We start from the raw sequence: 27,961 nt of genomic DNA, 5'->3' as shown, positions 1-27,961 counted from the left end.
TATTCTTGACCTGTGCCAGATTTCCACATCAAGGTACTGCCGTGCTAAATCCATAACCTCATGAAGTCATATTTACACTCAAAAACATAAGGACAAAGACAGAAGAAGCGGAAGTGACTGTAGTGCGTCTGAGACAAAAAAAGATCCAGTATAATGAAATTAACACAAGCATGAGTTACTTCTTGCCCACATACCAGTCTATTCTTTGGTTGCTGGAATGCCTATGAAGTTACTTTGGTACAATGCTGTCCACTTTATATTTGCTCTTTTTTCAATTAAGAGAACCAGAATGGAAGGAAGTCTCTGTGAACCATTTCATACAGATTCAGACTGAGGCTGAGATCCAATCTAACTGCAAAGTCCTTTAACTCTGAATAATGAATTTAAGCATGTGAATTTATTTTTAGTTATTTTGTGTTAATGGTGTTAATGGCTGCCATACTCATAATATTGTGAAATTAAGAACAAAAAAAATCTGGACAAAACCCACTGCAGTCGTATTGAATTTGTTCCAAAGTCTGAGAATCTTCTTTCGGGATCCTCCTCGCTCCTACAGGTCAGCGGCGATGCCCCCCCTCTTGATGCGGAGACTGCCGCCCCACCCGCGGGGGCAGGTGTTGTAGCTGCGGATCCCGGGCGAGCGCAGGCCCGAGTCCTCCGACTCCACCGAGGCGTCAGAGTCGGTGAGCGAGCGGGTGGCGTAGAGGCGCACGGGCGAGCGGACCGCCCGGGTGGGCGTGGGCGGCGGGCTGGCAAAGGTGGGCGACTGGCTGGACAGGGGGCGGGGCTGGAAGGGGCTGAGGGGGTGGAGCGCGCCCCCGGCTGCGACGGGGGACGCGCACGCCCCACGCCCGCTCTGTCCCCCCGGCGAGGGGCTGTTCTTGCGCTTGGCGGCATTGATGATGTTCTGCGCCAGCAGCCGGCGGTTGGCCTTGGCGTCCTGGCCGACGACGGGGGACAGGCATCGGGGCTCCAGGGAAGGGGACTGGGGGGAGGACAGGGAGGAGGGGTGGGGGGAGCGCGAGGAGGACGGCTGCCCCGAAGAAGCAAGGTGGAACTTCAGACCACTGGCCGGCCCTTCCGGGCTACTGAATCTCCTGGTCTGTTGTGGAGTCAAGGCGGAGGGGGAGGGGGTAACAGGGGTACTGGGGAGTGACTCCATTCTGGTCTGCATGAGAGAACAGAGGAAAAAATCTTTACTTAACATTATTGTCATTTAGTTTATCCAGAGCAACATACAGTAGGTTACAATTTTATCCATTTATACAGCTGGATATTTACTGAGGCAATTCTGGGTTAAGTACCTTGCCCAAGGCTACAGCAGTAGTGCCCCAGCTATCCTTGAAATTGATCACTGTCCTTGAAATTGATCACTGTGCATTTTGCCAAATTTGCAAAATATACCAAGGCTTTGAATTTACAGTCTTTCCAAAGAAGAGTTCCAGAAACTGGGTGTTTTAAAACAGCCAAACAAATCTCTCCCTTCCAGCAGCCATAGCTCATTACATGCTCATTACATACACCCCCCCAGCATGGGGGTCGACTGGTCAAAGCAAATCCCACAAGTTCTCTGCTGAGGGTGCTTTTAGAAGGCAGAACAACTGAAAATAGTTTCTTTCAGTGCTTCTTAGATGTTTAAACTGAAATGCCCCCTTGCGCTGTGTCAGCTCGGGGGAAGTGGGAAGTGTAATGGAATAATTATAGAGTAGCCTTTTCTTCTTTATAAAAAATCCATATATAATGAATCCACCACTTAAACCACATTTTATTTTTCTAATTTGCACGGACTGACCATATCCTATTTTTTGTGCAATTAAATGGCCAAGAGGCCTGTGGTGTGGTTTCCTCCAGTATGAGGGTCATTTGAGGACCCTTTAATGTACAAGGTTTAGAATAAAATTCTCCTTTTAGTAAGCTTTCAGCCCTTTCATTACAATCACCTCTGTCATATAGTTACAGTTTGCATTTATTTAACATCTATGTATCAGGGACATATGCAGTGCTATTAAATAAATACTAAAATGATGATCTCTATCAGCCCCTCTTGTTTTTGTCAACCCTCTAGCCCAAAAACACAATCTTATTCTTAATAATATTTTTTTACACTGCTCATCCCCTCAGCATTCATTCTATAATAACTCAATAATCCACGATTTTCACCATGGTCTTCCTCTCCACTCCTACTTCCTATTACTGACTATTAATGGTTCATGTCCCTTAGCTATATTTACTTCTGAATAGCCCTTTCCAAAAACTGAATGTACAGAGAAAGTGTCAGCCTAATTACTGAGATAATGGGAGACTAAACAATTATCTGTCGTATGTAAAACCTTTACATTTGGTGTTTGCCATGACACAAGCTAACAAACAGCAGCACCTCCCTGTCTTCATTCCAATGTAACTGTCCTTTAAGACACGGGCAGCTGCAGGGTCTTGCCGATCCTGCATAAGGGCTCAGGTAAGAGGTTGTTGAGGTGCCAGGTAAAGTCGCTTTGAGCAACCCTGTTTTTCATTATCTAATTTCCCCTAAAAAAAAAAAAAGCAAACCAAAAAAACAAGGAATCCTTTGAGCAAGTCAGTGACATTAGCCACTCCCTTTCATGTTCCAAAAGTTCAGATACTATCAGACTGGACTGGGTTATTAGTGCTTTCTCTGAGGGGCCAGTCCAGTTCTGCTCCACACAGTCCAAACACACCCCTCAGGGTAAAAGGAGCACCATTACTCACACCACGCTAACTCTGTCCATTTTACACCAATCGTGTTCACTGCCAGGACTGCCAACGCAGGACTGAATACACACTGACTCAATGTGGACCTTTACAGTCTGGGCTGGAGGAGAACTTCGATGATTCAATCAGGAAGCAGAGGAATGAGAAACCAGAGCATGTGAGCCACATTAAACCCGTATGATTTGTGACGCAGACATTATTCTGGTGTATTTCAGCAGATAAGGATAATTCTCCGCCATTATTTTGAGATGAATCACCTTTTATCCATTTCCTTTCTTGATAAAAAAAACCTTTGATTTTTACTAATGGGATACATCTCCAGAATGCTTTGATCCACGCATTTCTGAATGCACACTGGAGAGTTTTCTTTTGATTTTCAAGCACAAAGGGCTTGTGCTCTTGAGGCAGAGAAAAGTGGGAGAATGGTAGAGCTCAAGGAAAAAAGGTGTGAAAGAAAGACAGCCAAGTCAAGAAGGTTATTAACATGAAGCTTTAATAAAGAAAAAGTGTAACAGTATTAATGAATAGAATGGAAGTTTAACAGAAAGAAAGCAAACATAGTCAGGTGAGCACATCGCACTGGAAATAAAGCAAACAGAAAAAGAGTATATCAGTAAGTAAAATGTGTATGTGTGTGTGTTAGTATGCATGTTCTTTGAGGGTGACATCTGAAATATTTATTCCCACATTTAAGTTGCATTAACTACCAGAATATTACCAATAAATGTGGTTAGACCTATCTGGCAGGTGTTTCAATTTTTTTTTACCTAAATACAGGCACTTCATGGTTCACATTCTCATTCCTTGCAAATGTATTGTATGTAAATTATTAGCTATGCTTTGGTCAGAATAATAAAAATACTGCATGTGTAAATGTCAAAGAAAAGAAACAGCATGCCCAATCATATTAACACTTATATGTAAAATCCAATAAATGAATAGCATAAATCAATCAGTCATGCATATAGTGTATTTGGACTGAATGCACAAATATGATGTAGGCAGGGGGCCATTTTTTTTTTTTGAACGGGTACATTTCTACTGCTTCAGACCAGAATCTGGAAGACAGAGGGGAGTTCCCTTCTTCTGTGTTCTTAGGTCTGTTTGCCCAAACTCCATTTTAAACTGTACACCAGAAACCAAAGAGGCCACACCATCTGCTCGAGTACTTTACAGCACAAGTCCTCTTACTCCACAACTGGAAAACAAATCTATGGGAAAGCGGCAGCTTATTTATCAAACTAAAACTGTTTCACTCCGGGACTGACAGATAGAAGAGCCAAAATAATGTATAACTGGACACTGTATAGCATTAAATCTTGGCCATAGGCTGCATTCTGTTTGATAACTAGTGTGGGAGTTAATGTTGAGCAGCCATTAACACATGAATTCTACTGCTGTATCAACACAATGTGTTTTTCCAAGCTAAAGTGCTTAACGTTGCTCTACCTCGATTGATAAAGTCAGCCTTCCATCACAAAAAGCGGCAGTGACCTCAGGCTAATGCAATTTCAGCAGCTAAAAGTTCCCAAAACCATATTAGAAGTATATATTTTCTTTGGAGCAAAGAGAAATTATCTGCTTTTTCTTTACTGGAACTCACACATCGGCTCACATATTTCGCCGCCAGCATTATCGTGCCAATCACTGGACAATTAATTGCACAGTCAAATAAAGTGACAATGCTGAGTGCAAGGAGATATGGGACCTTAGGGCTTTGGCAACACATATAGACCTCACAGCACTGACTGTGCTTTAATTGAATGTCGGTTAAAAGAAGAATGAAGGCCTCCACACCTGGGGTTCAATCCCTGCCCTCTTGGCAGAGAAGGTGGGTCTGGGTACTTGGATGGCAGACCGTTGTGGTGCCATGCGCTCAGGAGACAATGGTGAGACAGGAGAGGTCACCTGGGCTGCCCCAGACCCTGGAGGAACCCTACAGTTTGATCTGAAATCCATGACTCCCACTCCGTTGACCGGGCTGGGGGGTACCTGTGGGGAAAAGGGCCTTGCGGACCTGAATGGAGCTGGGGAGTTGAAGTGAGGGGACAGGGGAGGGGTGCTTGTGGGCAGGGAGGTCTGCCTGGAGTAGGCCCTGTCTGAGACCACGGGTCTGGGAGGCGGTGGTGCCGCTTTCGGCAGAGAGCTCATTGGGTCTCTGGTGGGATTCAGGATGAAGAGGGAGGAGTTCAGCTGGTAGGGCTGGTGTCTAGAAATGTCCATCTCTAACTTGGTACAGCCGTTCTCCAGGACCGTGTTCTCCGGCACCTGCCTCTCTGGAACCGGAGCCTTGCTTGGGGATGGTCTGGTCTTGACAGTCCTGGGAGGCTGCACTCTGATGTTGGAGGCATCTGCCATGGCTTTGACTCGGCCTGGCATGTTAGAGGGAAAGGTCCAGGAAGGAGGCAAAGACATAGTCGGAGACGGTGATCTCACTTGCACCCCTGATGGACTTTCCCTGACAAACTTGTCCATTCTAGACTGTCTTTTCGCAAAGAGCTCAGCCCCCTTCCCAGAGGCGTTGGTCAGGCCTTGCTCTGGCTTTGGTTCAGACCTCACCCGCGGCCCTGAGCTCTTCAGGCACGAAGACCACTCAGGCACCAAGGCCTCCTCTGCACTGGGTCCATCTTTGGGGACAAAGTTAGAAGCTTCAGCCCCGAGATCTAACAGCTCCTCCTCTTGCATATGCTCAGGTAAGGACTTGATCTTCTTCCTCTCGTCCGCAACCTGCACCATGGATAGGAGCTCTGGGTTTGGGGCGACCTTGGGCTTCTCTTGAAAGGTGAACATTGATTTCCGAGCCGCTCGGCGCACCCTGCCCTCGTCCAGGATGCCTGTTCTGATGGGTGTGGTCGGCCTCCTGTCACCCAGAAGTTCTGGTATGTATGTGGGTCTCGGGGCAACGAGGGGCACGTACTGTGGTGAACATGGGGTGGGCGAGATAACACGGGACAGTGGAGGAGGGCTGGAGTAGGCCGGTGGACTTGGGTTGTAGTAGGCTGGTGGAGTAGGGTTGGAGTAAGCTTGTGGAGTAGGGCTGGAGTAAGCAGGTGGAGGTGGATTGGAGTAAGCTGAAGGTGGTGGGGCTGAGTAAGAGAGAGGTGGAGGAGGGGAAAAAGCTGGTGGGGGAGGGCTGTAGATACGAGGAAGTGGTGGAGTAGGACATGAAGGAGGTGGAGGAATGTCCTCCGTGGAGCGCACGGTGGCTGGAGAGCCGAAGGGACGAGCTGTCCTGTTCATAATGGTGGGGGCCTGCTTAGCCAAAGACAGAGTTATGTTTGCAGTGTTCTGGCTGCTCTGACATCCATTGGTGATTTCACCTGGTGCTATGAGTGAGTCAGTCACCTGCCCGTTTGGCTTCGCCTCCCCCTCGCCTGGACCAGACGGGACTGCTCTGTCACCGCAGTCCTCGTGGGGCATGTCATCTTTGGGTGTGTTCTCGAGCGTGTCACCTCCAGTCACATCCTCTCTGACCTCATGCTCTGTTGAGAGGTTCTGATCGCCCTTCTTCACCGGAACACAGTGCTCCTCCTCCAGATTGTTGCCCGGATTTTCCTCTTGGAGAGCAGGCTCCCATTGCTCCTCCATCCTCTCACTTCCTGTGTACCTCACTGCACTCGAAGACCAGGAAGGCTTAGGTTTACTGTCTCTACAGTTTAGTTCTGTGTCCTTTCTCTCAGTTTGCGTCTCCTCCCATGTTACCGTGTTGCGGAGATGTCCGTCTCTCTCATTCCCAGCAGCCTCCTGGCCGACTCCCTGCCCAAAGCTCACCCGGGTGAAAGCGTTCACTCTTTGCTTGCGTCTGTTGAAAAGCTGAACCCCTCTGGAGTTGGCATTGGATGGGAAGGTCAGCTGGGCAGCAATGATCTGACTCTTGTCCCGAGCCTCTTTCAGCTCCTTTTCGGATAAACTGACACTTCTGGTGAGGTCTGAAACAAGAAAGAGAGAGAGAGACACACACAGAAGGGATAGAGAGAAAGATTAATGAATGACAGGGAGCAACTGACACTGGGCAACACTAACAGGCAATGTATGGCTCTACCAAATGGCTTGCTTTCTGAAATTCAGCAAACAACATTACATGGTCAAATTTTAACCTTTCAAAGCTCACATATCCAACATACACTACCCATAACCCTGTTACACATCTTAGGAAAAACTACACATCCACTCAAAACCTTTTTTTATCTGACATTTTGTTTCATTTAAATTTACATTTACATTTAGGTCATTTGGCAGACGCTTTTATCCAAAGCCAAATCCAAGTTTCACTTGTATTGAAATGAGGCTGAATGACATATTGCAAAATTACTGTAAACGACCTGACCTTTAGAATTGGGCTGGTTCAGCTGTACACCTATTCAATCATATCTTTCTATCTTCTCTGTTATTCTAACATTAGAACCAGTCATGTTTTGGATTTTGCCGTGTGCTTCCAAACACAATGACAGCCAACTGTTTTTTTTTTCTTTGACATACATGGAAGTTGTTCACATTTATAGTGAGAGACGCAGCATAAACAGAACAGACTCCAGCTATTTTCAGCAACTATATATAAAGTAAATCAAGGAACTTTCATCAGCCTCCCTGGGCCAAAATGTGCCACTTAAAACATGTATAACTACTTAAATTACAGCTTCATCCGCTCTGGCTGCATTCTGTTCCAATGTGTAATTGCATTCTGCGTGACCGTCCGTAATCGCAATCATTACGCTTAAAGACGCCGTCTCCAAGAACAGCGGGATGGAGAAATTCCCAGGAAGTCGGGCCACGGCTGCTCACTATTTTCTTTGTGACTCTGGAATTAGTCATTCATTTTCGACTGCGCCGAGCGTGTAGGGACAGGACACCAGGAACGAGGGCCCGCAGTCTGGCTGAGCCAGTGACTGAGGATCAGGATCGGAGTCTAAAACTGGAGGCGGCTCCTGAAATGGAGACGCGCTGCTGACTGCACTGTAACAAGGCCTCCATGGTAAACACCTTGTCTGCCAAACCAAAGCAGATCACAGGCTAAAGCTCCGAACACGCTCTGTCCTCACTGATTTAGACACAATTATCTGGGACAACAAACTCGTACAAGTATGGTTACAGCAGGCAACATGTGTCACTTTACTTTCTTTAAATTTTTTACATAAGGGAATTGTGGGGGGGGGGGAAACACATCAGTGGAAGAACTGAGCTGAGTTTTGGATGAACAGCAAGAACATATAAAAAAACTGACACAAGACATGCCTTACATATTTGAACACACCTGAGTATTTTGGCCATGCAGGGCTTAGAGCTGTCATCAAGATTTTAATAAGGCGTTTCAGGAAAGTTTTGCTACATAAATCAATTATATGGCAAATTTGCCATAAAGTGTAAGGAGATAAGAAGCTCTTCAGAAACTAAGGTCTTTTGAAACTGTATTTTTATCCCTTTTACAGAAGGTGGTAAGTAAAACTGGCATAACCGTCTTTTCTTGGCGAAAGGCCTCAACGTCTGTCAGCACAGCTATTTCCTTCACTCTCAGCAGGAGAACCTCCCTAAGCATTCCTCAACTGCCGAGAAAATCCCAGCGTGCCTGCACGACTGAACTCCTCTGACAGGCACAACACAGCCTCACATGAAAACCTGTGATCTTTTAAATGCGACAGACTGTCCCATGTTTCACAGCCAAGATGCATTCATTTCAAGGGAGGAGGGAAAAGCATTATTTACTTATATTTATCCAAGCTATTTTACCCTCCTTCCTGAACTTTGCTTCCTCGAGAATAAACTTGATTAAGTGGTTTTTTTTCTTCTGTTTGTCTGTTTGTGCTGAACCTCAACAAATATTAGTAATTTGGAGTTTCTTCTTACAGCGTCTTGACATATTTCTGGATGTGGTATATTTTCCTTTCTGAAACACAGTTGGTTATTGGTATACATTATTCTACAGCAGTGGAGTTCATTGGGGTAAACTGTTTATATGGCAAGGAATTAAGTACCCATAAAGTAAGTAAAGTACCCTAGCAATCCAAGGATGAGAGAATATTTCCACACCTTCATATTCTGTTAGTTATTTACATATCAGATGATTTTATCCAAGTTTAATTCAACCACTGACATTTTCCATGTTATCCATTAACACAGCTGAATATTAACTGAAGGAATGCAAGCTAAGTCCCTTGCTCAAGGGTACAATAACACTGTTCACTGTTTTTGAACCTGCAACCTTCTAGTCCCAAGCCCATGTCCTGACACACTATGCCACATAAATGGCCCATAGATACTGTACCATTAATGTGGTACAATATACATTATCTTGTGTTACTTACACAGTTCTCAGTTTTTACATTAAGTACATGGCTAAAGTTGGCCGCAGCAGCACCCCACCTATGACTGTAATTTGCAGTCCTCTACTTATGCTAAGTCCAATTCCCAACCACAATGACAAAGTCTTCCTTGACTCCTCTCTTCCCTGAGCTTTGGAGCTCTCGCCCTGTTTGTATGTTTGTTTGCTTGCTTGCTTTTCAAAATGCACCTGTCGTACGCTACGTGACCCTCGACATTAACACCTCCGGGCCCAGGCTGAGGGGAAACCTGCACCCTCTTGTTGACGCGAAGTCTGTGATTCAGCAGAGAGGTTTCCCCACTGGGACTCTGGCAGTGCAACTGAACGGCTGAGCTGAGCCATTGGTGGCATGTGGCCCTGGCATGTGCTCCTTCTGCCCACGTGCAATGCCAAGGCGTCAATCAGAGCAATCAGCACACTTTGATTCCCCGGTTTAAATAAATATCCCAGTCCTTGGTCCCTGGCTGTTCTGTAAATATTTACCATTCACTCAAACTATGGTAAAAAAAAAAAAAATCTAAGTCATAAGTTTTGGATATGGAGTCAATTCAATATGTAAAGTTGACGATATTATGTGAAAATTGTACCAAGGACCGGTGCTTGACTGGATGGACCAGAATGATAAGGTGAAACAGTGCTACTGCTTTGTAAATACTCTATCTCCAAACAAACACTAAACATAATTTTCCAAGATTTGATATGTACAACTATGTACAAAAGATAGAGTTTGTTCACATTACTCTTATGCCTCATATATATACATGCTATAAGGAAATTAAATCAAAATCTGCTTTCTGGATCAGACCAAAGCATACTTCACTTACTGCACAAAAGTGTATTGCTGGAAATATGGAAATAGACAGTTGTACTATGGAGTCATGATTATTTCAAAGCTCCATGAAATGACTTCCCGAATTTTTATAAAAGTATTTATTATCTGATCTGTAAAAATGAAAGTGATCTGCACTCAAAAAAGTTGTCTTCTTTTTGTTTTTAATTTTAAGATTCATGTTTGTACTTTTTTCATTAATTGGACATGGTGACAACATTAACTCCCTAAACTCCACAACTGAGATACATACATAAATGCAAGCACACACACATTTATACGAGGCAAATATCTTTTTTAGTTGAGTGCTAATAATTTCATTTATATACTTCAACTTGTGCTATGAAATGCTGAAATGCTGTGCATTTAATGTCTGGTACATGAAATGTGGGGTTTAACTTTAAGACCTCAGCACATTCAATATCAGCTGAATCACAACTTCACAAAAAAACAGTCAAACAATGAAGAAAGTTCACAGTGGTCCATATGAGGCCTATATCATGTCCTGGCTGTAGAAACCACAACTAGAGATAGTTCATCAGGGCTGTGATTGCTTTGCAAGGCAACAACAAAAGGAACATTCTTTGCACGATGGCTAATGTTATGTCTTCCCTTTGTAATCAACAAAGAAAACAAGGTGCATAACTCAGAGAAGCAGTGCTGTTGGGCACATAGCACCTCTCTCACTTGAAATTATAGGGAGGTGTCCCAAGAGAGAACCGAGGAAAAAAAGACAGATTATCAGTCATAAAAGGAGAAGAAAACATGAAACATGCCGTTAACTCTACTGGAACCTTGCCAAAATTACATCATTTCTTAGTCATTAATGCTAAACCACTTCTAGCGGAACTCTGTACAATGGCTTTATCGCAGATTAGTTACACAAAGCACTTGTAAAGTGTATCTAAGATCATCTTACCCAGCCCAGACCATAAACCTCCCAAACCACTGCATGAAAAAAAAAACTGAAACTGACCCAAGGTCAGAGCCCTCATACACACTGCTAAACATATTCAAGAGTGGTTTTATGAACACCAGGATGTGAAATCAAACACCTTCCATGGCCCTCCACTCACCAGAGGCGTGTGTGTCTGAGTGTGTGGGTGTGTGTGTTTGTGACAAGTTTAATACTGTTGTTATAATGATGTCTGCGTAATATTGACAGTTTAACAGTCTTCTTTAAATGTAACACATTAGTGCTGGGCTTGGTGGCCCCAGCAGCAGTGCTGAAAGGCTTGTATATTAGGCCATGTATGAGACACACAACTCCCCCAGGTCCTCTCCTCCAGGCTCCACTTGTTTCGACCATCTTGTTCTTTGAACAAGAAAAAACAAACCGCGGTGCCATATCGGATTCCAAACATATAATCCAAATTTGGAGTCTTTTTCTGCAAATAAATATGTCAGAATGAAAGTTTCATTTCTTTGTATAAAGCAGTTAGAGTTATGATTAGGGTATACTGTAGTTACTATTACTGATCCTGGTGGTGGCTTGGGACCAGTATCTGCACACAATAACCGATAAATGATTGGAATGTGATCTGAGTTTGTTTTTTCACCAAACAAATATGACTGCCTTTCCAAAGAATTATGGAACAGAGACACATTTAGTATGCATTACATTAACAAATAAAATGAGAGTATAAGAATCTTGTTCGCTTATACAATTAAATTCCAAACCTCCACAGGAAAAAACTCTGGGATTTCACAAGAATCCTCTTGATATGACTATGGCAAGAACAAAATATTCCTGTCCAGACAATGTTGCCTTGTATCTAAAGCTCTCCAATGAAATGCGTGTTAAAGGGGGATTTCCTTCACTCTGACCTACTATAGTAAGTATCAGATGGCATGGCAAGCGTAGCAGAGTGAATAATGTGTAGATTTCTGTTTCATTGGCACGAGAATCCCCTTGGTTAAATGGAACCTCAGAAAGATTCCCCAAGCCAGTTGTGCAAAAACTCTCTACACCCCAGTCCGTGTGAGATACTACTAGACAATGCCCAACCACCTGTTCTAAACGTTGTTTATTCACGATAGCTGTGTTGAAGTTTGACTGTGGATGTTTCAACAAATATCCGTCTGCAGTGGACCGCTGACTTTCTGCTGTCCCGTGGCTCGCTGTCCGCTGACGGTTTCAGCAGCTCGACCCGTGTGTGTTTGTCACCCCCGTGGTAAGCAGCGTGCACAGCTGCGTCATATGCTGTCTCAAGATGACATCTGCATGTCCCGTAAAGACCTTCCTGTTCCTTTCAGCCCCCTGATCTCTGCTTGGCGTGTTATCAAACACAGGTTTGCCAGCCCCTTAAAAAGCCCAGAGTTATGTAAATATTGCCCACATTTGTATGAATTCTTCATGGCTAGTCGGTTCTGATTTACAAGCACTACACTATTAAGAACAGGGTTTCATACATGTTCCGTCTGACACAAAGTTCCATAAAACTTTAGCACAAACAAAACCATTGCGATCTCTGGAGATTATAAATATATACTGTAATATATACACGCATATACTGCGAGTGTACGTAATACTTGTAAATGCAGTAAAATAATAATTAAAATCTGTAAATGGTATTGCGCAATACCTAATAAGACACAGCTGTAATTTACATGCATATAGATTTCACTACTGATACAAGAATCATGAAACACAGTTAAATACATTTTGTCCCAAAAATGTCGGGATAATATAAACGTGAAGTTTATATTTTCACATTCCTGAGAATAATTCTTAGATTTCATAAAAGCTGGAGGCAGATGAAATAACACAGCCCTTCAACACAGTCATTACTTTTTGGGCACTTCATATATTTACATTTGTCGAGACATGCATGGTCATCACACTACATGGACAAGCGTTTAAGAGCAAAAATCGTATTTCCTGCTGATGTCATCATCGCCCCCACAGGATATGTAATATGACAGAATTGCATAACATTGGCATTTTAGGAATCAAAGCTCTATTGGGCTTAGTCTAAAACTGGACAAGGAGGAGACATGTGCCACTGGCACGGATTGGTTGGTCAGGTGCGCCCTCGCTCGAGAGAAACGTTTAAGATGTCAGCTACAATGTGACACACTTCTTTATTAATAATGTATCGGACTTTGTATTAATGAGAAAGTTCCAAAGGAAACAAAACATCGCTGAAATAATCTTCAGATAATCATAGTTTTAATAGTATGGCATTGCATAAAACTCATCTTTTCTGTTATGTTCTCATCACCGATTGTCTCTGTTTGACACATCTGATAAGTTATAGAGTGAGGTCCTGGCATGCAGACACTCAACAAACATTAAAATTAAAGACATCATGGATAAATTGTCCATTTTTCTTCATCTAGAATTAACTACTTCCTGTTGCTACAGGCAAATCCAACTTCGAAACGACAATCGTCAATTACAACGTAAAGAATATATATATATAACATATAACTGTATATAGCCTACAACCCATATAGCACTATGCTAAAGTACACTTGAAATCATAACCAACAGCATAAGCGATAATTCAAAGTATGTCAAGACAAGTGTACATAGTTTACATTGACTTATTTCAAACCATCACAGAAAAGTAAACTACTGTATGTAAGCATACAGAATAGAAAGTGGGAATGCTATTTTGAGGAGTTTGCTGAATCTGTTCAATCGGCGAAGATGTCTAAAATGTGTAAAATAAGTACAGCTAAACCTGTTGCGAATATAGGTAGTTAAGATTACCCTGCCTTTTCTTACCTTCTATTCAGAACTCGGATCTCCCTGTTGCAGCTTCCCCAGCTTTTTCAATATAACTGTAGCTGTTCCTCCACACCCCCTTTTCAGTGGGAGCTGGGATCGTATTTCGTTTTCATAGCGAATTGCAGCGTCCATCAAAACGTCTCCTGTCTGCGCCCCTGCCCGTTGATATTACTGACTTTTGGGACGGGGGAGCTGCCAGTGACACTAGAATGACGATGCTAACACCTCAGAACCGAAGTATGGGAAATTCCTGTGGTCGGTAAAGCAGCGCGTTACAGTTAACAGCTAACCACCTTTCCCAGAGGCATGCTAGCTATCTGAAACATAACGGAATAACCAACATGCGTTATGTTTTAACCTTTCCTTCCAACTTGTTTTTACTCGGTTAAAACGAGTACAACGTTTATATCACCAGTTATTTAAAACTTACTAAATTATCTAATAAAACTGGTTATATTGGCGTGCATTCCAGATAAACGTCAGCGATAAAGGTTTAATTTGCATATACTATAATTCTTCGGCTCGTTGTAATAAACAGGTCAAACGCGAGCGTTTGTTTGACCAGTACACAGCCCAGACTGAGCGTCTGCAGTCAGAAAGCAGATGTGAGGCAAATCAAGCGGCAAGACACAGGATGACATCATTGTACCTCCATCCTGCGCTTTCAAACTAAACTACGAACGCAAAACAAAGCGATTATCTTCAGACAGCCAAAGGACATGGGATTATTTATAGTGCCAGGGAAAAGCATCAACTGATAAAATATGTAGACATGAAAACCATGCATAACTTTTCACAACTAAGATTAATGCTTAGTTTGTCCCTCTGCTTTCTCTCTCTGCTCTCCCCTGGGAGGGAAGTTTCATCAAATGCAGGAATCCTTGAGTATGACTGAGATGACTTTAGAAGTTGCCCTTAGAGTCATGTTAAACTGACAATAGCACAGACAGCAAGTCATTACCGTGGGTCCTTTCAATTTGTCACCCCATTAATAGCAACTCAGCAGTGACAAAAGCACATGGCATGCCTGCCGGAACACAAAGATTGTACCACCAACGGTGAAGATCACTGTGTCTACACTAACACTCTGATAGAGTTAACGGAACGCGGAGCACAGGCCCTCATTGTGCAGCTCTCGCTATCCCAACGGTTAATTTTTCACTGCGGTCAGCGTGCTCACAGTGTTTAATAGCTGCTGTTCCAGTCAGTTTTGCCTCGAAGAAGGAGAAGGAGAAGAGAGTGCCAATATTTCCAATCAGGAAATTCCACAGCAGGGGAAAAAAAAGTTAATTACCCCGCAGGGATATCTGCAGCTCTGGGGCTACACTCTTTTCTCTGATAATTTCCCTGCACTGACACACGAGTTTCTGAGAAAATGTGCCACCCATAGCTGATAACTGCACGCGAATGAAATGAGTATATGCTGTGTGACTTACAGACTGTTGGCAGGTGGAATCTTTTCTGTTACAGACACTGAGAGATTTTTGTTCCCAAACCCTCATGCCTCGTAATAAAATTAACATCCTGTGATTTTAGGCCCCGTGCAGCAATACCAGCTTTGACTGCCAAACGGAGCTACATGGGCGTGAAAAAATGAAACAAATCCAAAGAAATCCACTCTTGCTTCAGTTTCTACCTCGAATGAGGAATGCTGTGGTTGGAGCTATGAGCAGGATAGTGGTTAGCATACCCTATTATGGACTGAAGATCTGGGAGTTAACAGCCCAAGGGAGTAAATACAGTATGCTGTGCTTGCACCTTTAAGCAAGCGAATTCAAAATCAAGCATAGGAAATAAATGCAGTCTCAAGCACAGGAAACAAACAAATGGATTCTGTGATCTAGTGACTGATATATGACAGTATACTTGGCTTCCCTTGTCTAGTCAGGTTGCACAAGTTAACTTATGGTAGGGCTTGAATAGTGTTTTTCTCACGCTCACTGGTCTGGGAGTGTTATTAGCTTGGTCTTACGCAGTTGCTCATTCAACTTGAATGGATAGACTTGTTGTGTTGTGCTGGAAGACACAAGTTTTCACACAGGTTTTTGATTAATAGTGTAACATCAGTCTGCATTGAAAACTCTTCTGTCATTGAGCCCCATAGTCTGTAACTATATGTTTACATTTATTTTGTAGTGAATTCTGCAATGACTTTTTTAGAGGTTATTAAAAAAAGTGTCATTAAAACACTAGCTAATACACGGGAATTGAAAACATCAGACAACCTTGTACTCAGATAAAAAAACAGTGTGAATATCTGTGATTTGTGGTGTGACAGGGTGAAAGTGTAATGCGTGTGGCGCTATGTGGAGGCGTCGGGGCAGTCTTGTCTGTTGTTCCATCTTCAGAGAGTCAGCTCTGTCCCCACTGCTCTCTACCTATCACCCAGCATGGCCTGAGCGGTTAGGCCTGGAACAGGGGAGGATGAGGTGGAGCTGGGCGGGGGGGAATGGCTCAGACACCTGACCTTATGTGTTCCACCAGATACGCAGAGGAGGCAGCCCCCATTGACCTGCTTTAAGACCTGCCCTTTCTGGGTCCAGAACACCAGCCTGCTGGGAGTGGAGAGGAATTTCCTTCCTTTCACAGGGCAGAGCTTGAACACCCCCCCACCCTCCGCCACCCCCCGCCACCCCCCGCCATCCGATGATGCAATGCTGACCCTGACTGCAGTCTCTGTGCTGAGGGGAAACTCTTCCCCATGGCCCAGGATATGGGGTGGAGCAGGAGGGGGTGGAAGGGGTGTATATGTACACTCAGCTCTTGCGCTGTCTGTCAAAGGGAAGATTCCCTAGACGGATATCGTCTTTCGCCTGGAGTGGGGTTGTGGGTGGTGGGGGGGTAACACTGGCATTCCACAGGGCAATGTGCGAATCAGGCAGGAATCTGCTGCTGAAGGCTTTACTGACATTTAGCATCTCTTAACCTCTCACTGAGGAATAACCACACAGTGGAGGAGGAAGAATTATATACCACTGCCACTCTGATAAGGAAGGCCATTAAAAGAACTGCGGGCAAAGAGACACAGATTTGGCTTACATCAGACAATACTGAAGCACAACTTCTACCACAGCATCAGGTAAAGCTCAGTCCGCCACAGATAGTACAAAACAAAGGGCCTTAAATCTACTAATTTGATTAGAATGGAATTTTATATCCAAAGCTATGAACACATCATGGAGCTATTCACTCCCCCCCAAAATATGTGGCTGTCTGGAAAAGGTTGACTGTCTGAAGTGTCCTTTAAAAAGACTGCTTGAAGGCTTTGGAGAACAGTCAAAGAAAAGCAGTGAAATATTTGACGAAGAAGAAGCAAATCTTTTTCGTCCCGGTTGCCTCCCATCATCGGGCTTCCCGTGCGGAATGCAATGATGATGGGTTGCTTTTTCAAATGCCAGCAGATCTACTTCTATCTTTGTTTACCACGTGGAGTTACCAGGAGGTGCTGTGTATGTGATCTCTATTGTGAACTAAAAAAGGCAGAGATTATGTTACCAGTGACACTGTCATTAAACTGCCAGTCTACCGTCATTCATTTCCACTCGTGCAGGAAAAGTTACCAAGGTCAGCCAACCTTATCAAAACATGCCGTTTTCCGTCTTGGGGGGGCGGGGGCGGGGATGCGGGGGCTGGGGGGCTCACTAAACTGCCATGAAGGGAATAGAAAATAGATGATCTTTCCAGCCAATCCCTCAAGATCCTGATGTGATCATTAAGAGCACACTGAAGAGCACCCCCCTCCCCAAATTAAGCCTTTTCCTCAACTCCACTCTGCTTAATTAACATTCTTTTGTTATTAAGCATGTTTTTCATAATTCTTCCTCAAAAACTTTTCTCCATCAGTGTAGAATAATTTGTATTGTCTGTGAGAACAGTGATCCGCAAATATGGTCCTGTTATTAACCTTTTGCTTTTTATTTCAGAGGTTTCCCAGTCTACAGAAACATGGGGTTGGGAAAGACCTACACATTCTGGAGACGATTGCATTCCCATTTCAGACCATGGTTTTTTGACCATGAGGAAACAAACATCTGTTTGAGCATTTAAACTATCCGTGCAAGTTTTGCGGTGAGGGTGTGTCAGTTGAAAGGCCTGTTTTCTCAATCTGTCTGCCCCTTCGGTCCTTCCAAAATAATTATAATTCCTAACGCATGATGAAATGACACATTAATATACACTTGACCCTTGTGAATCTTCTAAAGGTGTGGAATTAAAAACTGTTTTTGTTGAGTGACTGTTGTCAACAGCAACTGTGACATAATACTGTTTGTCTTTTCTTTCACTCATACTATATTAGGGAACAGGAGCTGTTGTTATCCCTGCAGATCTTTATGGATACTGTACATTTAGCTGGTTTGATTGAAACAAACTGTTTATACCAAGCTATGCATGGATTGATCATATGTTACAGAACTCACAAAAGTTTCATTATCAGATAGAAGAGATGAGATGAGTGTGGAAATGAAGGCATATTTACTGGTTTTTCGGCCTGGTTGGCTGGTGTTGGAGATCACCGCTGGCTTCATCTTGACCGCCCTCCAGTCCTGCTTGTCCTCAGCTGTGCTCCCAGTGCTTGGTCCCTTCACTCTCTGTTTCCAAGGAGGATCGGTCACTAGCGGGGGGCCCTGCCTTCCCTGAAGGCTAAGGGAACGTCCCAGGCTGGTGGAGCCGGGCCCGGTCCGGCTCACTCCCGGTCCGGCTAGCTGACGCCCCTGGTCGACCTCAGCCCCAGCACCGGCTCTGCCCTGGGACCGGTCCTGCTGGTTCGGGTCAGCCCTCTCCCCACTCGGGACAGCGGCAACTCTGCCCACATCCTCCAAGAGCTCCCCGTTCAGGGAGGAGCTTCCTGCTGCGACCGTGCTGGACTCCATCACTCACAAAAACGAGCAGATCAGCTCTCTGCATTGCCAGGCATTTTCCCCTCAAAAGACGCCTTGGCGCAGATCTACTCCGTGTGTATCTAGGGTCTGCCCTCCGGCGTCACGATTTATTCATGAGATGCAGTAACCAAGGAGATGACTCTGAAGTGAGCTTTTACTTTCTTCTTGTATGCGATATTTTTCAAAATCCAGCAGGACCTCCCAGAAGATTTCCCCCAACAAAGCTAGCTGGACGCTTTCCCACGGAAAGCTGCCAGGAGTGTTGCTCAACGGCGATTTGCTCTGTCGCGACCCCAGTAACGCGGATCCCCCATCCACATCTTCTGTTTGCCTGAAAGTGTCTGCCCACTCAAACGCACATATTTATCTTCCTGTCCTCTCAAACCAGTAGCCAAAACACATCCCTGGTCCGCACTGAAGTGTCTCGAGGGCAGATTATCTGTCTCTGTAAGCACACCTCCGCTCCGTACGGCTCCTTCTTTGTGCGGTATCCCGAAAACTTCACAGCACATTAGAAGCAGGACAATGTCCTAAAGCTTCCTGTGTTTTTTTCTGGTGTGAGAGCGTGCACTGTGCTTTTTAGAAGGTCATGCAAAAGAATTTCAGAATGTTTGTTGCTTTTTCCAGGAACTGGGGGCCGCAACTTGAGCCTTAGTGTGTGCTTCCAAGTGTTTGAGCAGCTATTTTGTGCCAAAGTCAAAATAGGGAATGTTGTTTTATTGCTTTAAATATTTTTTTTTAATCTGGATGCTTGCTTGTGTGTTTATTTGCGTAGAAAGTTCACAGGAGCGCCTCAGATGAAGACAGTAATGGATATTATCTTTTGCGGCAGATTTTAGATTACAAAGGACTGCTCAACAAAATTCCTTTTTTAATACCCTGACTTGTCTGACAAGCATTAAAAACATGCTACCATTTTTAAAAAAAGGGACTCTTTTCTCTCCCTGGAATGGCCGGGCAGTGCCTGGAGTGGTATTGCTAGGCTCAGTAGTCTTCTGGTCAGGACAGTTATTAGATTCAAGTTAGCTGGTGAACCGGTCCTCCGCAGAGGGTGAATCCTCATGTGTTGTGTCTCACACGCCTTCTCACATGGCAGGTCTCACTGACAGGTCCTCAGCACCGACTCAGGGCAGTGGGTAATTGAGACACGCTTGGAAGCGTGGTGAGTTGCGCTGGTCGTGTGGCGTTCTTTCCTTATCCACAAGGTTTTCTTGTCCATACCACGGTCACCTGATGAACAAAAAGAGACAGTATTGTCACTTCCGATGTTTTCAGTGCTGTGGCAGGACTTTGCATGAACACCTCACACCTCTCTGAGAATGGGTCTGAGACAGTTCTGCAGGAATTCATAATGAATACATGATAAGCACTGTTTGATAATGCTGGTAAATGTTTCCCATTGTATTAATAACCCATACAAAGAAAATATATTGTGGAAAAGCTGGCCAACACTTCTCAACAAATATGAACATGAAGAGCACATATTCAAAAAACCAATAACTTATTTTAAAATCAAACAAGCAAAAGGAGCCAACCTCAGCACAAAGTGGGCCCTTCTGTTCTCCAGCCACACCTGTATTTAATATGCCTTTAATTAAGCCAGTGTGTCTTGCTAACCACAAACAAAGAAAATTAACAATGGAACAATGAAACAATTAATCTGTTTGGAATGAAACTCGTGGTATGAGATCTGTCTATTGCAAATGAAACACTGAAAAACAAAGGACCCTTAATATTCAAACTTTTAACAATAAGAAAACATGATCTTCCTTCACATATATATGCATAACAAATATATATTTCTGAGCTCAATAAATATATTTAAAATGTGAAAACTATTGCTGTTTTGGTATATTGTAATATAATCTCAGTCACATTAATATATTTTAATTATACTTCCAATATATTCTTGGGCTGAACATATTTCTCAGCATATTTCAATATATTTCATTTCCACAGGGGAAAGATTACATGACAAAACGTAATAAAACAAATAAAAGTCATTTTTCTAGGAGGGTGTGAGCTGGAACTGATATTTTACAAGTCTGTGCTGCAGCCCTGTGAGAGGTTACTCCCACCTGCAACAGCAGATTCATGCAGAAGTGGTGGTCAGAGTCCAGAATAATACACAGAAATAAGGTACAGGCTGATACATACAAAGCTCTACACTACAAAATGACACATGGTAAAAAAAATCATAGAATGATGCATAGACTGATACATAGGAAATAACAGACTACTGCATCAGAAATTGCCATCTGTTTTGTCTTTTTCTGGAAGTACAATAAAACTACAGGGAGGGACAATTCGTTTTTAGTCTGTGATTGTTGCATTTTTAATAGGGTTTAATGACTTTTTAATCAACTCCTCTTTTCTTCAGAAACACGCGGTCTTCTTCCTGCACAGATGTGCAGGGCAGGAACACTGTAAAATCCCAGTTCTGCAGAACAGGGACACACCAGTCTCCCAATGTGCCCAAAAGCAGCACAGGTTTCATTCTCAGGCCCAGGCTGACAAGAAAAGGGCAGGGCGGTAAAAAGAGAGAGTGCGGCCTTTTATTGGATTAAACCAGATGAACCCCAGTGCCCTCTGTAATAGGGAAGAGAGAGAGAGTCTGGCTTTTTAACAGTAAATTGGATGAGCTCAGTTGCATCCTTAAAGGGGAACAGACAGGGTGTGTCCTTTTATCACAGCAAACCCGGTGAACTTAGGTACGTGCTTCAAGGCAATGGGAGCGGTGGTTTATCACAGTGGAGCCGAAATATGTCCTGAGAGGGGAAGGGACAGGGCACTTAGGTACACTCATGAACTCAGATGTCTCCATAAAAGGTAAAAGAAAGGATACGGCATTGCACTATAGTGATGCAGCCACAAAAGTTGAAAAGATATAGCGACTGGATGCGCTCAGACACCTCCTTAAAGGAGAGGGGTGCTTAGGAGAACTGATGGGGTTAAAGCACAGCTCAGTCAACTAACGAAAAAACAATTACAGCCGTACAGTAAATGCCCTCAGGCGGATAACAGTATCATGTTTCTTCATCAAATTTCCGCTTTTCCCCCTCAATTACTGCTGTAAACAAGCTGTTGCGTAATCACATTTCCAGAAGACCCTGCATCAGTGTCACTATACACAGACACAAGGCATTCTGTAGCAGTGCATTTATTTTCTGTAAAGAAAATTGAGCAATATATTGTATCTTTTTACTAACTAAAAACAGATGTGCGTAATATTTCACAAAGTCATTTGAGGATTATGAGAGTCTGTTGTATGCTTCATTGGTTCACTACTTTTTTTTTGCTTTGAATATTTTTTGCTATTTACTTATTAAAGCAAACTATCATGAGAAGGCCGGATTTAACAGCTTTTGCACAACTGGATTCTGCATATGAAATTTTTATTGATTCCACGAGGAGTGTATTATTATTGTCATTATTATTATTTGACATGCATATCACCGGACGGGTGTATTTATTCTCGCTATGTGGGGAGTCATTAGTCTTTTACAGTATCCATCCTGCCTTTACCTTTCCTTTCCGTTTGCCAGGACACAGATGCTTCTCTCCGTCTTGGCGGAGGCTTGTAATGCATTTACTATAGCATACTATATGTCAGGCCCTGATGTGACATATGCACATACACGCAGGCAAGCACACACACAGACACACGCACACACACACACAGACACCCACAGACATACACACTGTCACATGCATACACACATACATACACACACACACACACACAGAGTCACGCATACACACATATATACACATACACACAGACAAGCACACACACAGACACACGCACACACACAGACACCCACAGACATACACACTGTCACACGCATACACACATACATACACATACACAGTCACATATAGACACATGCACACATATACACACAAATACACACACACACACTTCCATGCATACACACATGTACACATACAGACACATGCACACACACACACACACACACACACACACACACACACACACACACACACGCACACACACTGCTTGTTTTATGAGCAAACATGTCAGTCTTGCAGGACAGTAAATTATTCAGAGCGTTTGCTTTGCCTTCCCACGGCGGGGGAGATCCTGTGTCATCGGTCGTGTTTGAACCTGCGGGAGGACAGGCGGTGACTGACTGGACTCTCGCCCCGGCGCTCGCCCACTGCCGCCTCCCAGCAGCTGCTGCGTGCGATGCCACGCCGCCTCCGCCTGGACACACACACACACACACACACACTGCATTATTTATTTCCTCAGCAGTTGCTCTGCTCCTGAGTGACTTGCACACAGTAGCCTGGCCCCATACGTGATCTCCATCCATACAGCTGGATATTTACTGAGGCAAGGCAGGCCAAGTACTGGCTCAAGGGTACGACAGCAGCGTCATGCTAGTAATTCAAGTAAGAAACGTTGGTTTAAGGGCCATTCAGAAGAACACTATGTACACAGACGCACATGCACAGACACACACACAGAAACACACACACACTGTCCCACTTCTAAACGTTACTAATTAGCAATTTTGAGGGGTGTATGACAGTGTTGTCGTTTTCAGCATTTTGGCAATATACTTCTTCTCTTATCTAATGTTGAAAACCTCACACAAATGCCACTGTGTGTCTATTTGAATTAATTTGCTGTGCTTCAACATGGTGTTAAAGTTCTCGGGTTTTATTCCTCTCAGTTGGTTATGTATTTATGTTGTGGTTATAAAATGTCATCTCCAGTACTAAGAAATCGTTTCTTCACAGGAAATTCCCATTTACTATTTTTCTTGGCGCTTCACTCCAACACTGGAAGTCCAACAAATTGAGTAGATTGGCCTTGACTATTTGCAAAGTCTTAATTTAGTCTTCCGGTGGAAAAAGTGATGGGATCACTGTGGCTTTCACACAATCATATGAGCCGTGCTTTTTCAGCCACGACCAAGGGGGAGACATCCTCTCAATGAGGCATGACAGAGCTCATCTGGTTCCCTCCTCATAGAGGAGTCGCAGACAAATTCCCCATGTCCTGCTCACAATCACATTAAAATCAGCCAGACGGTACTCCAACACATTCCCCTTGTATCTTCCCTTTCCCCTTTGTCCTTAAAGCCCGGTTTCCACAGAAGAGGCTGCACACTTGGATGGCAATTGAATTAAAATTACACTGTAAATACCAGAAATTCAAACAAACGTTTCTTGTGGCATGCTATTGTAAGTCTGTATCCTAATTAGTGAAGAATAGCCTGACTGTGCCTGGAATGATGACATTATTTTTTGAGAATGATTTCCATGTCTGTAAGTAAAGAATGCATTTTAATGCAGACCCTGTTGCGGGTAAATATGGCACTGCAGTTGGTGCTAATGGTGTCACAATAATGCATGTGCATCTTGTGGAGTCTGAGACTGGCATTGCAGCACCCTAGCCAGCAGCCCAAAGCACCGCCTCCATGTGCCACTCCCCTTCTATGCCTATTGTGTGTTTGATAGTGGCAATTATAATACATATGGAATCACTCACATCATTAAGCAATTTCAGCAGCCCGCAGTCAGGCCTTCCAACACAGCCTCTGGTCTTTAAACGCGCCCTGAGATGCATTAAAGCCATCCAAACAAAAAATATTTGCAAATTGGGAAGCGAATTCTCTTACTTGCTAATTGCATGGAAGTATTGGGCTTCTGCAAAGCAGCGCCTGCCAAAGTCACTTTCCCTTGCTCACCCTAGCCTGGGCAACATGGCACAGGGGGTGGAGACAGCTGAGCACTTGATTCCTTTTCTCCTCCTTTTCTCCTTGTAGCATCACAGAGTGACAGCTGCATGTGGCAGGCGAGGCCCTGCACACCCTCCAACCAGAGCGCCTGTCCTCGTCTGAGCCGCTAACCTGCTTATTAGGACCGAGGAGGAGGGCGGGGGGCAGAGCCAAGAGGGCGCTGGCGTGCCCCTGCCTGTTGAATACCTCAGGATCAAAGCGGGTGGACGGGAATACCCCGCCCATCAGGGCCCCGCCACGCTCACCGGCACCAGCCCTTTCTGCAGCAGCCCTCAGCTCCCGCCGCCGAGGCTGACTCACCGCACAACAAACAAGAAGAGGGAACTGCCCGTGCAGCTCAGAAATGCGCTCACACGGACACGCTCCTCCACAGCGGATTTCGCGTGTGGGTGTAAAAGTCACGGCTCTTGCAAGTCGAGCGAGAGCAAAAAGCAGCTGCATTGTTTGGACGAGTTGTCAGGTGAAGGAGCTTTTGATTTTCCGAGACCTCTCTCTCACTCACTGTGAAAAAAAAGTGTGATTTCTATCAATCCATCCATCACTCCCCTGGTTCGCATTCCTTTCTTCCCAGTACAGACAGGATCCCCCCTTCCTCTCCGAAGCCCCCCCACCTTGCCGCACAGGCCAAGAGAGGAGAGAACATACACACAGTGCTCAGTGAGTAGACAGATAGCACAGACATGCAGGTGTAAACTATAACTGGCAGCTGCTGGCTTATCAGGGGGGATCTGTGTAGCAAGAACCACTGACTCACCCCCCTGTATTTTAGAGCTGGTCAGAGTCCGACTTCTTCATGTGTGGTTTTGTCTTCTTGGTTTGGGGTAAAACCAGACATCTCCATGGCAACAGTGTTCTGAAGACAAGCCCTGAGAATGTGCATGTCAACATCAGGAGGCACGGAAGGACAAGCCAACGAAGGATGAGGCCTCCAGGTATTCTTAGGGAGACCTCCCAAGTGCTCAAGTTTGGAGAGCAATTACTGAGCTATTTAGCTGCTTTTTTTTTTTTTACAGCTGTGCAATGTCCCGCTTTTGACCCCAACTCTTGTTGTCTTCCTGGAGGCGAATGTTGCCAGTAAAGGCAAGGATCAGTAACGCTTCCCCTAATCGCCGCGATCTTGAAATTTGACATCCGATTTACCGGGGAGATCAAACATTTGCAGATCACAGCTCTGCGGTTTTTATCTCTGGTAACATCTTTTTGCATCGACCTCTTTGGGCCACGCAAGGGGCGCAGACAGAATTCCCCAGAGTCTGTGCCGTGGGGAAGAGTGACAGCATCCTATGGGAACACACCGCTGTGATCGGCTTCAAAAGGTGCACACAGACATTCAGACACACACGAGATACGGGGAGAATCTTTACTTGGACAACGCATTTATCCAGGTATTTCAAGAGGATCTGTTACGCATAGTGTCACAGCAGCCTCATCGGGCACTGACGGACATGTCTTCACGGAGGCCCGGGGGGAGAGGGGAATGCTTCTCTTGGACAGCTTAACACAGGTCTGATATCTATTACAGCTTGGCAGCCACAAAGGATTGGGAAATGAGAAAGAAAGAAAGGGAAAAAAAAAAACACTAACGGTTTTTTAAAGGCAGGACCCGCGCTCGTTGAAAACAAAGCCCCATTCACGACCTATGAGCGATTCAAAATAATTTGGGGTTCGACTCCAAACTTGACATTCCTGGTGCTTAATTCCTTACAGGCCGCGGTAAGCAGGCATGCTTCGGCCTGCGGAAGGCGATGACATGCTGTCAGTCACGGGCTCAGACGGTCCTCAGAGGCGGCGCTTTTTTTTTCCCCATTCAGGAAGCGCACGGTGGCTTCACAGCCGTGACTGAAGGAAAGGAGGGTAATTGAAAATGTGTGAGCTTTGAAGCTTCCCATTAGTCTTGGTGACTGTCCCGCTGGTAGAAGCTCGAAATTCCTCAGGTTTGAGGCGAAAGTGAGTTACACCCCTCCCCATCTGAGAGGACAGGAGTTTACCCTCTCAAAAGCATCTTTCAAGAGTAATTCCTACATATTGCAGTATAATTTTTTAGTTTTTGATAGATATTAATATATAAAGTCCGAATATATAAATATTTTGTCTCGTGCTAACGATGCATGGCTTCCACTATGTTTATTGTTTAGTCATGGCTTCAACAGAAATAGTTAAAGGTTTAATTGGGCTTAGTAGTCCTCTAAACAGCTGAGCAGCTTTTGCTAGAAGCAGGGCTTGGAAATCTGGGCTATATGACTGCCAAAAAATAAATAGTTCGGACCACACTAACCATGGCAACACTGGAGTTTTTGTCCACCATTTTGATACAAAAGTTGTTTAAATTGACCAAAAGTTGACATTGTTAAATTTGAATCAGTGGATGCCTTTGCCGTATGCAATCATTTGCAGCCTAGTGCCTAATTTAGCAAATTTTTATGTTTTCTTTAATTACTGTATATGTTGGACAGCAACTGGCCTAACATTCAGCAAAGTGTTCCTCTGCAGTCTGAAAGAGTAATGATTAATGTATAAGTCATTACCATCCAACATGGCCCCTCCATCAGATATGCCCTCTACTGTTTCACCACGGTGTTCAGTTACAAAAGCAATAAAGAACCACAGTCGGTCAGGGCCAGACGGTCAATTGGCGATCCCGTGGTCAGAGCAAAAAGCGAATGTGACCCAGACTTTTACTGGCGCTCCAGCCCCAAGAAAAGAAAACAAACTTAGCATTTCACACAGGAAACTGTCGTCTGACCTTTCCGTGACTGCAGATATTTTTCCATTTAAGATTTACTTTCTCAAAAACAAAATAAAGCACCGAAATAGGTTTCCTTCACCACCCCCCACCCCCCCCCCCCCCCCCCCCCACCACCACCACCAACACCACCACCACCACCTTCTCCCAGCACAAAGTAAGACAGATCATCATGCAGATTTTGGTTCCCATTTCAAATCACCTCCGCTTCCTTTCATTTCATCCAAATGTTATTACAGCGTCTGGCGGGATGGGCTATTAATTTGTCAAAAGGAGGTACAGCCTCCTGAACCCTGTGCCTTTTGCCCACTCCCGCATTTGCCTTTTCGGGGGCGGGTGAGGGGCTGTCAGAGGCTGCTCCCTTTGTTTTCACAAAGGCCTCCTGACCAAGGTCTGCAATGAATTACAGGCAATCACAAACGCTGGAGTGTGTCCGCCTCGTTTTGACATGACAGCGCTCTGATCCCATGCGCAGATGGAGACTGCAAAGCCCAAAGTTACACCAGTCCCCAGTGACGCATGCATTGTGTGCAGGCACGCATTGGTAAAACATTCAGAGCAACTACTGTTTCTGGAGCAGCGTGCAAAAGGTCAAGCAATACCTCCAAAACAGTCTCTCAAAGTGCCTGGGCTGCTGAAGTAACACGTGTCAGAATCGTGGAGACATCTTGCTTTAGCGACTAGGATCCTCAAGCCATATCAGTCTCCCACAGCATGCAGTTTTTTTCAGCTTTACTCCCACACACGTCCCCTTTCCCTATCATAAAAAAATGCCCCCAAAAGGCAGTTATTCTTCGAGTTCACAGAAAAAGCACCCACCTACATGTGTGTGGCCAGGGCAAACATCCCTCTCTCTCCGTGCTGTGGCAGGCAGCTGTCCTCTGATCTCTCGGGCAGGGTTTACACGAAGGTGCGGCTCACCTGCACTCCGGTGTGCTGCTGTGCTGTGAGCA

At 44.5% G+C, this 27,961-nt stretch overlaps 1 protein-coding gene across 3 annotated transcripts; it reads right to left on the bottom strand.

Annotated features, from left to right (window-relative positions):
* Positions 1-116: 116 nt before the first annotated feature.
* LOC118790922 (synaptopodin) lies at positions 117-27,961 on the bottom strand. 3 transcript variants are annotated; one of them, XM_036548063.1, is made up of 4 exons: positions 27,828-27,961; positions 18,089-19,721; positions 4,528-6,659; positions 117-1,168 (listed from the first exon to the last, which is right to left on the bottom strand). In XM_036548063.1, the coding sequence occupies exons 2-4, from the start codon at positions 18,480-18,482 to the stop codon at positions 551-553; spliced, it is 3,144 nt and encodes a 1,047-aa protein (XP_036403956.1). In that variant the 5' UTR covers positions 18,483-19,721; positions 27,828-27,961; the 3' UTR covers positions 117-550. The 3 variants fall into 3 exon arrangements, 2 of the variants coding, with proteins under 2 accessions (XP_036403956.1, XP_036403957.1); XM_036548064.1 differs by having other exon boundaries at positions 27,832-27,961; XR_005005530.1 differs by lacking the exons at positions 117-1,168; positions 18,089-19,721; positions 27,828-27,961 and adding an exon at positions 13,609-13,682 and having other exon boundaries at positions 6,583-6,659.

Source organism: Megalops cyprinoides, chromosome 16, assembly GCF_013368585.1.
Source record: "Megalops cyprinoides isolate fMegCyp1 chromosome 16, fMegCyp1.pri, whole genome shotgun sequence".
NCBI lineage: Eukaryota > Metazoa > Chordata > Actinopteri > Elopiformes > Megalopidae > Megalops > Megalops cyprinoides.
This window is presented reverse-complemented; position numbering and strand designations above follow the sequence as displayed.